Source organism: Populus trichocarpa, chromosome 3, assembly GCF_000002775.5.
Source record: "Populus trichocarpa isolate Nisqually-1 chromosome 3, P.trichocarpa_v4.1, whole genome shotgun sequence".
Lineage (NCBI taxonomy): Eukaryota > Viridiplantae > Streptophyta > Magnoliopsida > Malpighiales > Salicaceae > Populus > Populus trichocarpa.
In genome coordinates, this window is record NC_037287.2 from 1,555,735 (window position 1) to 1,569,938 (window position 14,204).

At 32.6% G+C, this 14,204-nt stretch overlaps 1 protein-coding gene across 3 annotated transcripts in view; it reads right to left on the bottom strand.

Moving 5' to 3' along the window:
- LOC127905040 (uncharacterized) overlaps nt 1-13,850 on the bottom strand; it is a 93,913-nt gene extending 80,063 nt beyond the window's left edge. For 2 of the 3 annotated variants that reach the window (XM_052450989.1, XM_052450988.1), the window contains exon 1: nt 13,626-13,850. In XM_052450989.1, coding sequence (XP_052306949.1) covers nt 13,626-13,780 — 155 coding nt within the window. In that variant the 5' untranslated portion in view covers nt 13,781-13,850. Of the gene's footprint in view, nt 1-983; nt 1,101-13,625 lie in introns of those variants that run through there. The other variant, XR_008058660.1, reaches the window with a different exon arrangement.
- Nucleotides 13,851-14,204: the final 354 nt, after the last annotated feature.

Sequence of the window (14,204 nt, forward strand, 5' to 3'; positions counted from 1 at the left end):
TGGCATGTCACTAGCAAAGAAGAACTTGATTTCATAGCTAGCTTGACTATTACCTGTTCTGTTTTTTTCCTTAATTTCTTTCCTCTGTTTCAGCCACTCACTTAATGGCTATTGTCTATAGCTTCCTTTTGAATTTTAACGAACAAGGAAACAACAAATTAAAGGGATTACAACCAAGCAACGAAGTCTAATGTAAAATTAACACTATTTTTGGCTAGTTGGTCTACGGCATGGTTAGCCCCTCTGTGTTAGTGAGTGTGTAAGAATTGTTTCCCTCAACTGTCTTCTTAACAATATATTGAAGCTCATAAAAGGTCTTCCAGGATCTTAAACTTGGGCTTTGTGTATCGCCAGCAACTCTGCCTCACTCGAATCAATAAAGTCAGCAGTGCAGGAGAAATAAAATATGAACGCACCACCAATCCCAGCTGGTCCTGTTTTCCTCCATTGATGCTCACTTGCATGGCTTGTTGGAAAAACTTTCAGTTATTTTTATTAGCTTCAACATGATATTCTTTCGATTCAAAGCTCGTAGGGCACGAGGGGCACACATACATTAAGAAGAAAAGGAAAGAAACTTGAAAACCAAACAAGATACTAATTACACAGTTATATGCATGATATTGATTACCGCTAAGCAAATGGCCTAACTAGCCAGCTAGCTATAAGGTTATATTAACAAGCTACCAGCGCAGCGGAAAGGACTACTTTCATATCAACAACGAGTACGTCGAAGTCTTCAAAGACCATACAGGGGAAGATCCTCGACATCAACCCAAATATCTTGCCCCATCAAGATCATCACTTTTCGTTGAGCTCTAACCGTGTACCTCCTCACCATGTCATTATCTTCATCTCTCTCCATAAAGAAAACAACCCTGTCTTCGGGAGCAAGGCCTTTCTGCTCTACAAAACGATGCCAAGTAGAGCGTAAAAGAACGGGTTTTGGGTATGCTCCAGTCAGACGGGTTGCCAAGCAAAACCTCCATACACTATCAGTAGCATCGACTGCTTCAAATTTCATCATATGGGCTCCTTCAGGAAATGGAAAAGCCTCAAGGACATGGGTTGGAACTGAAAGAGTATATCCTATATGGGTTGGTTTGGAGAGAGAGAGATGCCACATGTAACTTATAGAGAGATGCCACATGCGACCAAAATTTGTGTTGAACCAATCATTAGAGTGTAATTATTCCTTATAAATTTTGGGCTTTTAATTATCTTTATCTCCAATCAGTCATTAATAAATATGTGTATGTGATTATTGCGGCTTAAAAATAGATGAGAATTTAGAAACATAACTATAAAAATGGTAATTTAACCCTAATTTTATTTGGACAGAAAATTTGTCATCATAAAGATAAACCCCATTGAGTTAAAAAAAAAAATAATAGATTCGTGTCTGTTTGCGAGCGTGTATTTATGTTGAAAAATTATTAAATTAATATTTTTAATAATTTTAATAGATTTATATTAAAAAAAAACACTTTAAAAAAACTGTAGATGATAATAACAACGGGCACCTTCCGAACATCTTTTCAACCATGGATGCCCGTGTTTTTTTGTTTTCATCTCCTTCTCGAACGCGTAAACAAAAAAGCTTTAGAAAAAGTTTGCTATGATTTAACGGCCGGCCAATCCAACGAAGGCGGTGGTACAATATTTCAGTGGCCCACGACACAACACCATATTAAGCAATTCCTACCTGAGCTGTATCGGAGTGTGTACTTTGATAGATCAGTTTTGTGGGCCATCGATCTACCACATAAGTTCAAAATAGATTTCTCTGTGATTGACTTAGTTTAGAAGTCAAAAGGGTACCTATAGCTAGGAGGATCTATAGAGATAAAGTGAAGTTGGGATTTGGTGTTTTCCACTATTTATCTCCTAAAATTACTATTTATAATTGCGAGAATTATTGAAAAACAGGGTATAGATTGTTGATTTATGTGTCGCTAGTTTATTTTAATTATTTTTATTAAAATAATAATGTTTTTTTTAAGTTCCTCTACTCATATAATTTTGAAATAATTACTATTCTATCATCAAAATTTTAAAATCATATTAAAAAATCATTTCAATATAATAATTTATATTATTCTCTAATATATTTAACCCTATATAATTTGAATTTAATTTAATTAAATAAATAAATTATTAAAAATTTAATTAAATCAAACAAGTTAAGTTCTCGGGGTTAATGTTTTATTAGTTAATTAAAAACTTAGTTTTCAAATCTCAAGTTTTTCAAAGTAAGGCTGGATTAAAGAATTATTATTCTAATGAAAGGGTTCACAGCCACGATGGCCATGATTTCACTATCAGCTCTCAACCGTATTAAAGGAACTTTCTTTTATCCTTTGTTATGAAAGTCTTGAAAACTATGATAAAATTTGAGCACGACTTGGTAAAATTAGAATCTTCATTGGACCTCTAGCATGCACATTACGCCCTTAATCATTACGGCCATAAAGCATTGGAATGATTGGAAACCTGTTTAAAATTGTATTTTTAAAAATTTTAAATTTTATTTTATTTATTTTTATATGGTTTTGATGTATTAATGTTAAAAATATTTATAAAAAATAAAAATATATATTATTTTGATATATTAAAAAAAATATTTTAAAAAACAATCACTATAATATTTTTAAACATACTCTACTTGTTCATCAAATCTAAACATTATTTCATTGCTTTCATAAATAGAAGCAATAATTTCAGCGTGTAATTTGTGTGTTATGTTAAGGAAATTAAATTAAAAAAAATACAAATGAAAACATTATGTTAGCCATGAGAAATCAAGCTTGTACCATCTCAATTACTATGTATATGTAAGAGTAATGATAATTTAATTTCTAAGCTAGCTATAGTTTACTTCACTTCACTAATTAATAATATTTTATATTTAATGCACCATATTATTTTTATTTTTTTCCATCTTATACTGGGATAATTGTTTAATTGATTTTTTTATATCAATCAAGACTTACCATTGTTGAAAATCATGCCTAACCTTGAGTCGAACCCACCAGCAACCCAAATGTCATCCAAATGGAGAGAAAAGACTCATCATGGGTGAAAATCATGCTTAACCTTGAGTCGAATCCCCCTTATCCAATTAAAAAAAACAATACTAAGATTCAATTTGATAATATTTTAAATTTTAATATAATTTATTATTTAAAATTAAAATTATATGTCAAAGGATAGAAAATAAAAATATAAACACGAATAGAAATGATATAAATTGTTTTGTTTAAATGAGTATTTCTTTTTAGATTTTTATAACTATTGAGTCAAGGTTAATTTCAAAAGTTAAATCTAGTAAATCCGGTTAGATTTACTGATTTTATACAAATCAAGATCTATTTCACTGATTTTCAAGATTTTAATTTGATTTTCCATAGTTAATATGATTTGATGGGTCGTGATTTTAATTGCACACGACAAATCTACAGGCAATCACTTTTCAATACACTCAAAGGCTCTTAACACTTCTTTGATTGTTGTATTTTAGCTATATATGGCCTTATGAAGACATGTACGTGCTGCTTGCTCTTGATTTGAGTGGGAAAACCAAGCCTTTTATAAAAAAAAAAAAAAAAAAAAAAAAAAACCACAAGAACCAAACAGTGCAATTATGAACATGAGTCATGAATACTAATTAATTTAAATTCACATTAATGTAAACAAAAAAACATATATCTAGCCTGCCTCAAGATTTTGATTGTTAATTTAATCCCTATAATAAAGTATCTAGATATCAATATCTCAAACAATAGCTAGTATCATGATGATGATGATGATGATGATCATATCAATCCAAACAACTTTAGCACACATGAGATTATGTGGAGGACAAATTTAGGTTTTTTCTTTTTGACTTTCCTAATATATAATATAGTTATTTCTTCATAATCAATCGATGTTAATGTATAGTGATTATTCCATAGATTTAGTAAGGAGTAAGATTCCCAAAACAAAAAACATAAGATGTTCTTATACCATTAGGTGGATATATTTGTATTATATTTATTGCTCAAAGTTTTAATCTTAATTAAATCATGCTATCGCAAAGACTTGTAGTATATATGTATGTTTTGAAAAAAAGGAATGGAAGTAAGAGTAATGTAAAAAAAAAAAGTCACTTTTATGTATTTATGAAAAAAATAAAAATAAAAAACAAAGGAATCCCGGGAAAATAAATCTATCTTCGAGTTTCTTTGTTTTTTTTTTTATAAACACAAATTTGATTTCTGCCCAAATTCAGAGAAAATTGAAGTAAATAAAAAAAATTGTATTCATTTCTTTTACATCAATAATACATCTAAACAAACAAATTAAGCTACATTTTCCCCTCACTTTTCTTTAACCAAACGAAAATCCTTAATTTCTTCTCCTTATTTTAGTTTCTCTCCTATCCATCCCTTACCATTTCTTATTTTCCATATAGATTATTAATTTATTTCTTTTTAATGTAAATTATCTATTTAAAATTTGATAAAAAGAAACGTGTTCTTCATATACCAAAGAAACTTATTTTCCACAACCATGCCCTCGTTGCAAAAAAAAAAGAAAAAAGAAAAAAGAAAAAAGAAAATCAAGGTTTAACAGACCATTACTTCTTTAATAATTAACTTTGCTGATTCAAAAATAAATAAATAAATAAATAAGACTAGTTAAAAGTTATCCATGCCATTAATTAGACGTCATAAGCGTGGAAAAAACTTGAATGGGAATTGGTTTAGCGCCTGGAAATCTCGAGGAACCTGCCGACTGAGAAGTTTCCCCGATCGATCTTCCATTTGTTCTTAATTTCCACGACTTAGTCTATTTAATGTGGAGCCCATAGAAGAAATTTGTGGCAATTAATAATGTTTCAGTTTCTCAGTTAAGGAAGAACAAGGACCACCAAGGGGCCAACAGAGGTAGCTAGCTAGGATCAAACCCAGGGAACAATATTCCATGCTCAAGCAAGACAGTAAGGTCGATCTCACATAATTCTTATAACCGTTCGACATAAAGATAACGTTGTCAACTGTGTAGTTAGCAATATTTTTATTGGATTTGAAATATTTATTTAATTCGGCTTTTATTAGTTATATCAGTTAATATATTTTACTATTAAAATAGTTTTATATGTTACTGAAATACAATTATTGACTTTCAAATAATTAAATCAAATCTTATGTATAATTTAGACTCTTTTTTTTTTTTTTTATCATTATACACTGCATTTAAATAGATTAATGAAGCCAAGAGTGACTTGCACCATGATTAGCTAACTCACATTGAACATAAAATGAAGCATATAAAGTCTCGAAGTACTATTGCACATGATACATTTTAGTTTTGTGCAATAGGAAAGACAAGTTTGTTCATTCATGGAGATTGAATGATAAAATTCTTGTATTTTTCAAACTTTTATTCATATGTGGATTAGTAATAGTGACTATATATACAATTTGTCTCTACAAAAACAAGTATGTTTGACAATATATGTTCTTGATTATGATATTTTGTTTTTAACCTAAAAGGTCGGTGAAAGATATTTGGTGTGCTTTTAAAGCCTTTAATTAATGAGCTAAAAATGTTGTGGTTGTTATTTTTAGTGCCGGAAAAAATTAATTAATTAATTAGGTTAAATATCAATTGAATGAATCAAATTTCAACTTTATATGGTTCATCAAATCTTATGAAATGCTACTATCTTAGATTTAGAAGTTTACTCAGGTTAGGAATTGGATCACAAATCGGAAGGGATGATCCAAGTTAATCTATTTAAAAAAAAATTAAAATGATTGTTTTGATCAAAATGATATAAGCCCCGGGTTAAATACGTCTTGAAGGCTACAATGCAAACTAATTGAAAGGTTATAAGCTAGGTCTAATATGAACAGTGAAGAGCTTTCCATTTTCTTTTCTTCTTTTTTAATTTTACTTTTTGGTTTAAAGAGGATAGCTTAATGTTGAGTAATTTATATAGAATTACTGGAATTTATTTAGCTATGAAAGATAATAGTCGGATGTTGGGTAATTTGTATGAAATTACCGGATTGATTACCTATGAAAGAGGATAGCTGGATGTTGAGTAATTCATATTGTTTTAGAATTTTTTTCTAGTTTTTTTTTATTTTTTTTATCTAGTTGGGTTCCATAATATTATGTAATTTAAGTTTTCTTTCTAAGCGGTTGATTTAAGTTGTACATCTTCGTATGTTATTTTTCATAGGAGATTATTCAAATACAAATTAAGAGTTATTGATATTTAAAATTTATCAAACTTAGAGTTTATGATTTGGTAAGTTAATCTAAATTGATCTAAGTAAATTTGAGTCGATCTAATATATTGTTATTTTAATATTAAAAGAAAATATATCATCTTGATTTTTTTAAAGTCAAACTATATGTGTAATTCAAGTTGTATTTGAATATATAAAGTCAACCGGATCATATTTATTCTATCTCTACATAATTAAATTTTTTTTAATAAAAAACACAACACCTGAATATTGTTTCATGTTCAATAAAAATTTAATCTAACCCGCGCATTGTAGCGTGAATAATTATTTAGTGAAATGTTATAATGCATGCTTACGTGAAGGTCATGGATGTTATAAGTTAGGTCAAAATCATTTCAATTCAATATTGCAATTTTCAAACCTGATAGCTTTTGTCTTCAACTTCCCACCCCTGTCAATCACAAGACAGTGCCCTCAAACTCAGACTTCTATTTACTCTAAAAGGTTCCTTACCGGCTTACCCACTGGAAGGTACCCGACTTGAAAAAACTTTTTCTGCAGCCTTATTATCCTTTGCAGGCTCTGTTTCAAGGTGGTCATACAAAACTTATGGTCTTCAGCTATAAACTCTGTTTCTAGTTCGGACAGAATTAAAACTATCAAGGACGGTCTTAAAGTGTGGAATGTTTCAAACTCTGTTTCTGGTGTGGACAGAATCAGTCTTATTGGGAGTTTGTACAGAATTATCTCAAAGGCACTGGCTAATAGGCTCAAAGTTGTTATGAGGGAGGTTGTTGGTGACTGTCAAGTCTGGTTTGTCATCGATGTGTGGACTCTCTTTACCTCTTCATCAATCTGCTAATAGTTTTTCTTTTTATGGTTTGTGGAAAGGGGTAGATCCTTTCAAAGCGGGAGTTTTTTGTTGGTTAGCTATTCTCTAGCTAGAAAGGGTCTGACACGTGAAGAGTCTGTGGAACACCTCCTCAGAGGCATTGGAAGATTTGGGCAAAATTCATAGACTAGTGGGGCTTACACTGGTGTTGTCCTTGTAGTTTATCATGTTTTTTCCAGCAATGGGAAGTTCTTGTTCCTGGGAAATTTCAGAGGAAAGTATGGTTCATGCTGTTTTTCGCTATTGTTTGGTCACTATGGTTCATTCGTAATGATCTGATTTTTAAACAAAAATAGCCAGACTATGACTCCTTATTTCTCTTTATTTTAACTCGGCTTTGTTAGGAAATCAAATCTTCCATGTATAGAATAACACATCTGTATTTATAAGCTTTCTATTGTAATTTCAGATATGTTGCTAGATAAACTACAACGTAGCAATTGATTCCTGACTTGTAGGAATTAATAGCGATCTTCCTATCTAAGTACATGATTCAGTATCAATAACAATTATCTCAGCAAATTCAATCTCTTCTTCATTCTTTCATGGTATCAGAGCAGGATTAAGATCTTGACCCATTGCTTCATTCAAATCTCTCATGTAGCATCTCTCTTCTTCAACCATCATGGCCAACAATGAAACATCATCAACGACTTCTATCCTTGGCAAGAAAATTATCGATTCTATCACACCAAACCTAGAAACTTATGCAGATTTTTCAAAGACGAATCTCTCAATTCCTTATTTCACTCACCATTCAGATCATCGAGGTTTCATTTTGATTTCCAAACCCTTGAATGGAGACAACTATTCTACTTGAAAAAAGGCTATGACCTTGGCCTTGAATTCCAAAAACAAGCTAAGCTTTGTTAATGGCTTAATTAGAGCCCCTTAAGAAGAAACTGATTCTGAAGGTTATACAGCTTGGTCTCGATGTAATGATATGGTCCCACTTATGGATCATCAACACTCTTAGTCTAGAGATTTCAGACAGTGTGATCTACTACTCTACTACTCATAACGTTTGGGAAGATCTTCATGACCGGTTCTCTCAAAGCAATGCACCTCGCATATATGAGATTTAGAGAGATAACGCTTGTCTTTGACAAGAACGACTCTCTGTCTCTGCCTATTACACAAAATTGAAGGGCCTGTGGGATGAACTAGCTTACTAAAACGATACAGTACATGGGGCACAACAAGATCAACAGAGAATGACGCAATTTCTAATGGGGTTGAATGATACTTACAGTGCTATTTGCGGACAAGTTCTCCTGATGAATCCCCTTCCTTCAGTTTGGCAAGCCTATTCCTTTGTTTCTCAAGAAAAAAAGAAGTGTCTCTTGAGCTCAGTGCACACTATAAATGATTTTGTTGGCAGCACCGCCAAGGCAGTTCGAAGCAACAACAACAAACCTACTCCATTAATAGGTACAGGGAGGTCCGAGCGTTCCTACCACTCATATGGGTCACAAGATTTTAGATCGCAAGACAGGTTGCCAGACAATTTCAGTGGAGGACATAGATTTGAACAAGATAGACGTCCTTTTGGCTCTAGAAGAGGACGTCCTCATTGTTCCCACTGTGGAAAACTGGGTCATTGGGTCCAAACCTGTTATGAGCTGCATGGGTATCCAGCGAGACATCCCAAGGCAAAGCACAATTTAGGTCCAAAACATTTTAGCAACAGCAACAAACCTGTAGTTAATCATGTTTCAGAGAGCTATTCGAAAGAAAAAGGAAAATCAGTTGTTGGAATTTCAAAGACTCAACTAAAGTAGCTCTTATCACCTCTTAATAACAAAGGTGCAGATGCAGAATCTAGTTCTCAAGCACATGTCGTAACCAAGCCAGGTTTGCCTAAAATTGCTTCCCGTAGTTGGATCATTGATAGCGAGGTGACAAATCATATTTCTTCATCATCTAAATTATTTTTTCATAAAAATAAAAATTACTCACCGTCTCTTGTATCCTTCAAATAAAAGCTTTTTGAGCTTGAAATTTGCATAACACACATTATTTTATGCTTGATTTTTTATCAAATAAATTAAAGTAGTAAGATTTGAACTCATGAACACTTTGTCATTAAGGTTCTGATACCATGTCAAAAAATTATCTCAATCCAATAACTTAAACTGATAAGTAAATTCTCAAAATATAATTTATATTATTCTCTAATAGTGTAGGTCAATTCTACTGTAGAATTGACAGAGCCTTCATGTCCACGGCAAGTTTCAAACATTTCCCTCTGCTTCTTTGTTTGGTCTTCCCAAGTATACATCGGATCCCGGGACCATCATGGTGAAAAAGGATTGAGGGTCCTTAACCATTCTAATTTCTAAATTGTTGGTGGCTGCGACCTGATTTCAAGGTGGTCATACAAAACTTATGGTCTTCAGCTATAAACTCTGTTTCTGGTTCGAACAGAATGGCGAAAGTTATTAAAACTATCAAGTAGAGTCTTAAAGTGTTTCTGGTGTGGACAGAATCAGTCTTATTGGGAGTTTGTACAGAATTATCTCAAAGGCACTGGCTAATAGGCTCAAAGTTGTTATGAGGGAGGTTGTTGGTGTCTGTCAAGTCTGGTTTGTCATCGATGTGTGGACTCTCTTTACCTCTTCATCAATCTGCTAATAGTTTTTCTTTTTATGGTTTATGGAAAGGGGTAGATCCTTTCAAGGCGGGAGTTTTTTGGTTGTTAGCTATTCTCTAGCTAGAAAGGGTCTGACACGTGAAGAGTCTGTGGAACACCTCCTCAGAGGCATTGGAAGATTTGGGCAAAACTCATAGACTGGTGGGGTTTTTCTTATTTTAGCTTCTCTTCCATCCCTTATTTTTCTTATTTGCCATGTAGATTATTAATTAATTTATATTGAATGTAAATGATCTATTTAAAATATGATAACAAGAAACTTATTCTTCATATAGAAAAAACAGACACAATCATGTCCTCATTGCTAAAAACAAAAAAAAACTCTTAAGTTTTAACGCACCATTACTTCTTCAATAATTAATTTTTCATTCCATGACACGTCTTCAATTGAAAAATTTTCAGGAACCTCTGAATGAGAAGTTTCATCAATCCTTCCCTCTATTCATCAATTATTTTGTTCATTTTATATTAGGGTTTAGATATAGACTTTAATATTTGAATATGTATAACTACACAATAGAATACATCCTCATATATTAAAGGTACAAAGTGCAAAATAAATACAAAACTAAAAATTAGACTTTAGAATGATTAGAATTGAACCCCCTGAGGTAGAGACTCTCTCATGAAAATAGATTTATCTTAGACCTTAGAAGAAGACCAACGAATAGAAACTTGACTTGGAAAAATAATCAAATAACAATGCAGCTTATCTTAGGTATGGTACATTGATGGTAATGTGTTTTTTCCTTGCACAACCAGTTCCTTAATTAGACTTTCGCGTACCATAGGTTTCCTAGTAACCTTAATACTAAGTAGCGACTCCTAAATCTTAATCATAATCTTATGATTAAACCCAAAACTCTTTTCTTTCTCAACAACATACCTCTCAAGAGGCTCACATCTTAAAGCGCGTTAGTCCCAATGTCATCCTCACAACAATATCAATAAAACAAGTCCCCAACAAGAGTTGGATAACATTTAATCTTTCTTCAATATCCTTTTCTATTCAAATGGCACAAAGAAACAAGATTGTGTGCTTAAGTGACAAGTCTTACCCTTTTCCTTAGGAAGTTCAGCGATGTGGAATAGGGAAAGCATGTCAAAGAACCATCTCAGCCCAAAAGCTTAAACTCTTAGGTGAGACCCCAAGATATGATTTATATTATTCTCTAACACACCCCCTCAAGTGAAAGCTCTTTGGGCTTGAAACTTGCACAAATCCACATTATCTTGTACTTAATTTTTTATCAAATAAATGAGGACAGTGAGATTTGAATTCGTGACCGCTTGGTCATCAAGACTCTGATACCATATCAAAAAATCATCTCTACCCAAAAGTCTAAGCTCTTAGGTGAGGTTCCAAGATATGATTTATATTATTCTCTAACAAATCAATGGTTGACTCTTTGCATAAATGCTAGCATTATGAAAAACTAAATAGGCTAGAAAACTTAATTGTTTTCAAACAACTTCTAGTAATGGCAAGTACTTCTTAACTCTCGAGTTATATAAAAAATCTACAACCGAAAGTGAGAAAGATTAAAGGATAATATATCAACACCTTAACTGTAAAAAAAGTCAAGAATTAGAGCTTATAGTATTTGATAAGCTGCCCTAGGTTGAGTTTTCTAACCACTATGATGCGTATGGAAGTTACAACAACAACAATAGCACAAAAAATATTTAAAAGATTTTATGAACAAAAAGAGTTATAGAAATAAACTTTAAATTCTTAGTTTTATTCTTTAAAAATAAATATAATGAAGTGTATTTCCTTCAAGGTTTACAAGATTTATAAATAGAACAGAAGAACCCTACTTCTATTTAAAAGACATCTAAATATCTAAAAGCATAAGAGAAATTAAAACATAATTCAAAAACAAATCCAAAAAAACATAAGAAAAGTAACAAAATCAGCACAAACAACTACTTTTAACCATCATAGTGATCATCATAACAAATTTTAGATTGGTTATTCACATATCAGAAATTTAAATTTGAGAAAAAGTACTTGTTGCTTTGATGCAAATGTCATGTTTGAGAAATAGAAGGTTTTGAGTACTTAGATAAGGATTTGTCAAATTAGATAGATAATCTAATATATGTTTTTATGGATTAATAGAATAGATTTAGGTCCAACAAAATATTTGGTGATGACAGACCAAGTTAATGGTTTAAAAAGGCAATACTATGAGATTTGATCGGACTTAAATTTTTCTAAGTGATTTCTACAACTCGGTATCCTATGGGAAACCACTTTGTCATTCATTAGATCATTGGATCTTCAAATATTAGGTCAAATGATATTTTCGTCAATTTTGTTATTTTTTCTAAATGTTTTTTATTTGTTGTTTTATTTTGGATTTTAGGTTAATTTTCTTTATGCTTTTGTATTTTGATTTGTTTCATAGTAGAGATGGTTTTTTGGCATATTTATATTTCAAGGAAACATACATTATTAGATTTATTTTTAAAATTAAACTGCAAATTTAAGGTTTACATCTTCTGTACATTAAAAAAAAACACATGTTTTTTTAATATTTGTTTATTGTTTTTCTAAGCTGAGGGTTCTTAGGGAAACCAGGAAGTGCAGGAATAGGAGGCGTTCTGAGAGACCCATAGGGTCGTTTCTTGTGCGTTTTCTCTTGCATGATTAATGAGGACATGGATTCGAATGAGACTGAAGTTTGCACCATTAAGAAAGCATTAGAGATTAGTGTTCCCTCATCGTTGGCAAGCCAGCTTAATTGGGCTGTGGAATCAGATTCCGTTAGCAACCAGGCCATGGACGATGCTGCGTCTCTTTAATTCTATTTCCATTAATGGCCACTCTGAGAACAGTGGCCTTTCTTCACGTTTCGAGAGAGGGAAGTTGTGGCATGTCATTAGCAAAGCAGGGCTTGATTTCATAGCTAGCTTGACTATTACCTGTTCTGTTTTTTTCCCTTAATTTCTTTCCTCTGTTTCAGCCACTCACTTAATGGCTATTTTCTAAAGCTTCGTTTTGAGTTAACGAACAAGGAAACAACAAATTAAAGAGATTACAACCAAGCAATGAAGTCTAATGAAAGATTAACACTATTTTTGGCTAGTTGGTCTACTGCGTGGTTAGCCTTTCTGTGTGAGTGAGCGTGTAAAAATTGTTTCCCTCAACTGTCTCCCTAACAATATATTGAAGCTCATAAAAGATCTCAAGTTTCCTGGATCTTAAGCTTGGGCTTTTTATATCTCCAGCAACTCTGCCTCACTCGAATCAATAAAGCCAGCAGTGCAGAAGAGATAACACATGAACCAGTCCCAGCTGCTGGTCCTGGTTTCCCCCATTGATGCTCACTTGCATGGCTTGTTGGAAAAGACTTTAAGTTATTTTTATTAGCTTCAATATTACATTCTTTCGATTCAAAGCTCATAGGGCACGAGGGGCACACATACATAAAGAAGAAAAGGAAAGAAACTTGAAAACCAAACAAGATAACTAATTACACAGTGGCCTAACTAGCCAGCTAGCTATAAGGCTAGATTAACAAAATATATACCAGTGTAGTGGAAAGGACTCTTTTCGTGCCAACAGCTTACATGTCAAACTCTTCAAAGACCATATAGGGGAAGATGCTCGACATCGACCCAAACATCTTGCCCCATCAAGATCATCACTTTTCGTTGAGCTCTAACCGTGTACCTCCTGATCATGTCATTAGCTTCATCTCTCTCCATGAAGAAGACAACCCTGTCTTCTGGAGCAAGGCCTTTCTGCTCTACAAAACGGTGCCAAGAAGAGCGTAGAAGAACGGGTTTCGGGTATGCTCCAGTCAGACGGGTTGACAAGCAAAACCTCCATGCATTATCAGTAGCATCGACTGCTTCAAAATTCATCATATGGGCTCCTTCAGGAATTGGAAAAGCCTCAAGGACATGGGTTGGAATTGGAAGAGCATGGCTTATATGGGTTGGTTTTAGTTTCTTCGTGAAGAGATGTACTTGTTCCATTCCTTTCCTGGAGATACAAGAGTTTCTATGAAGTGTGTGGGAGCAGAGATTAGCTATATTATTATGTATAATCTAAATGGAACCTATAGAGATAGTGAAGATGGGATTTGGTGTTTTGGACTATATATCTCCAAAAATTATTATTTATAATTGGGAGCTATATTATTATTAAAATCTAAATGGAACCTATAGAGATATTGAAGATGGGATTTCGTGTTTTGGACTATATATCCCCAAAAATTATTGTTTATAATCTGTCCAATTCATGATCATCAGCAGTTGGTGTATATATAAATTTATTAACAATGAACAAAAAGGAAATCGGAAAAACATCTCTCTCTCTCATTCTCAGCAATAAACAAAAAAAAATTCATCAACACTGATTTTTTCAAATGACGTGGCTTACTCTCGTGTATTAACATCT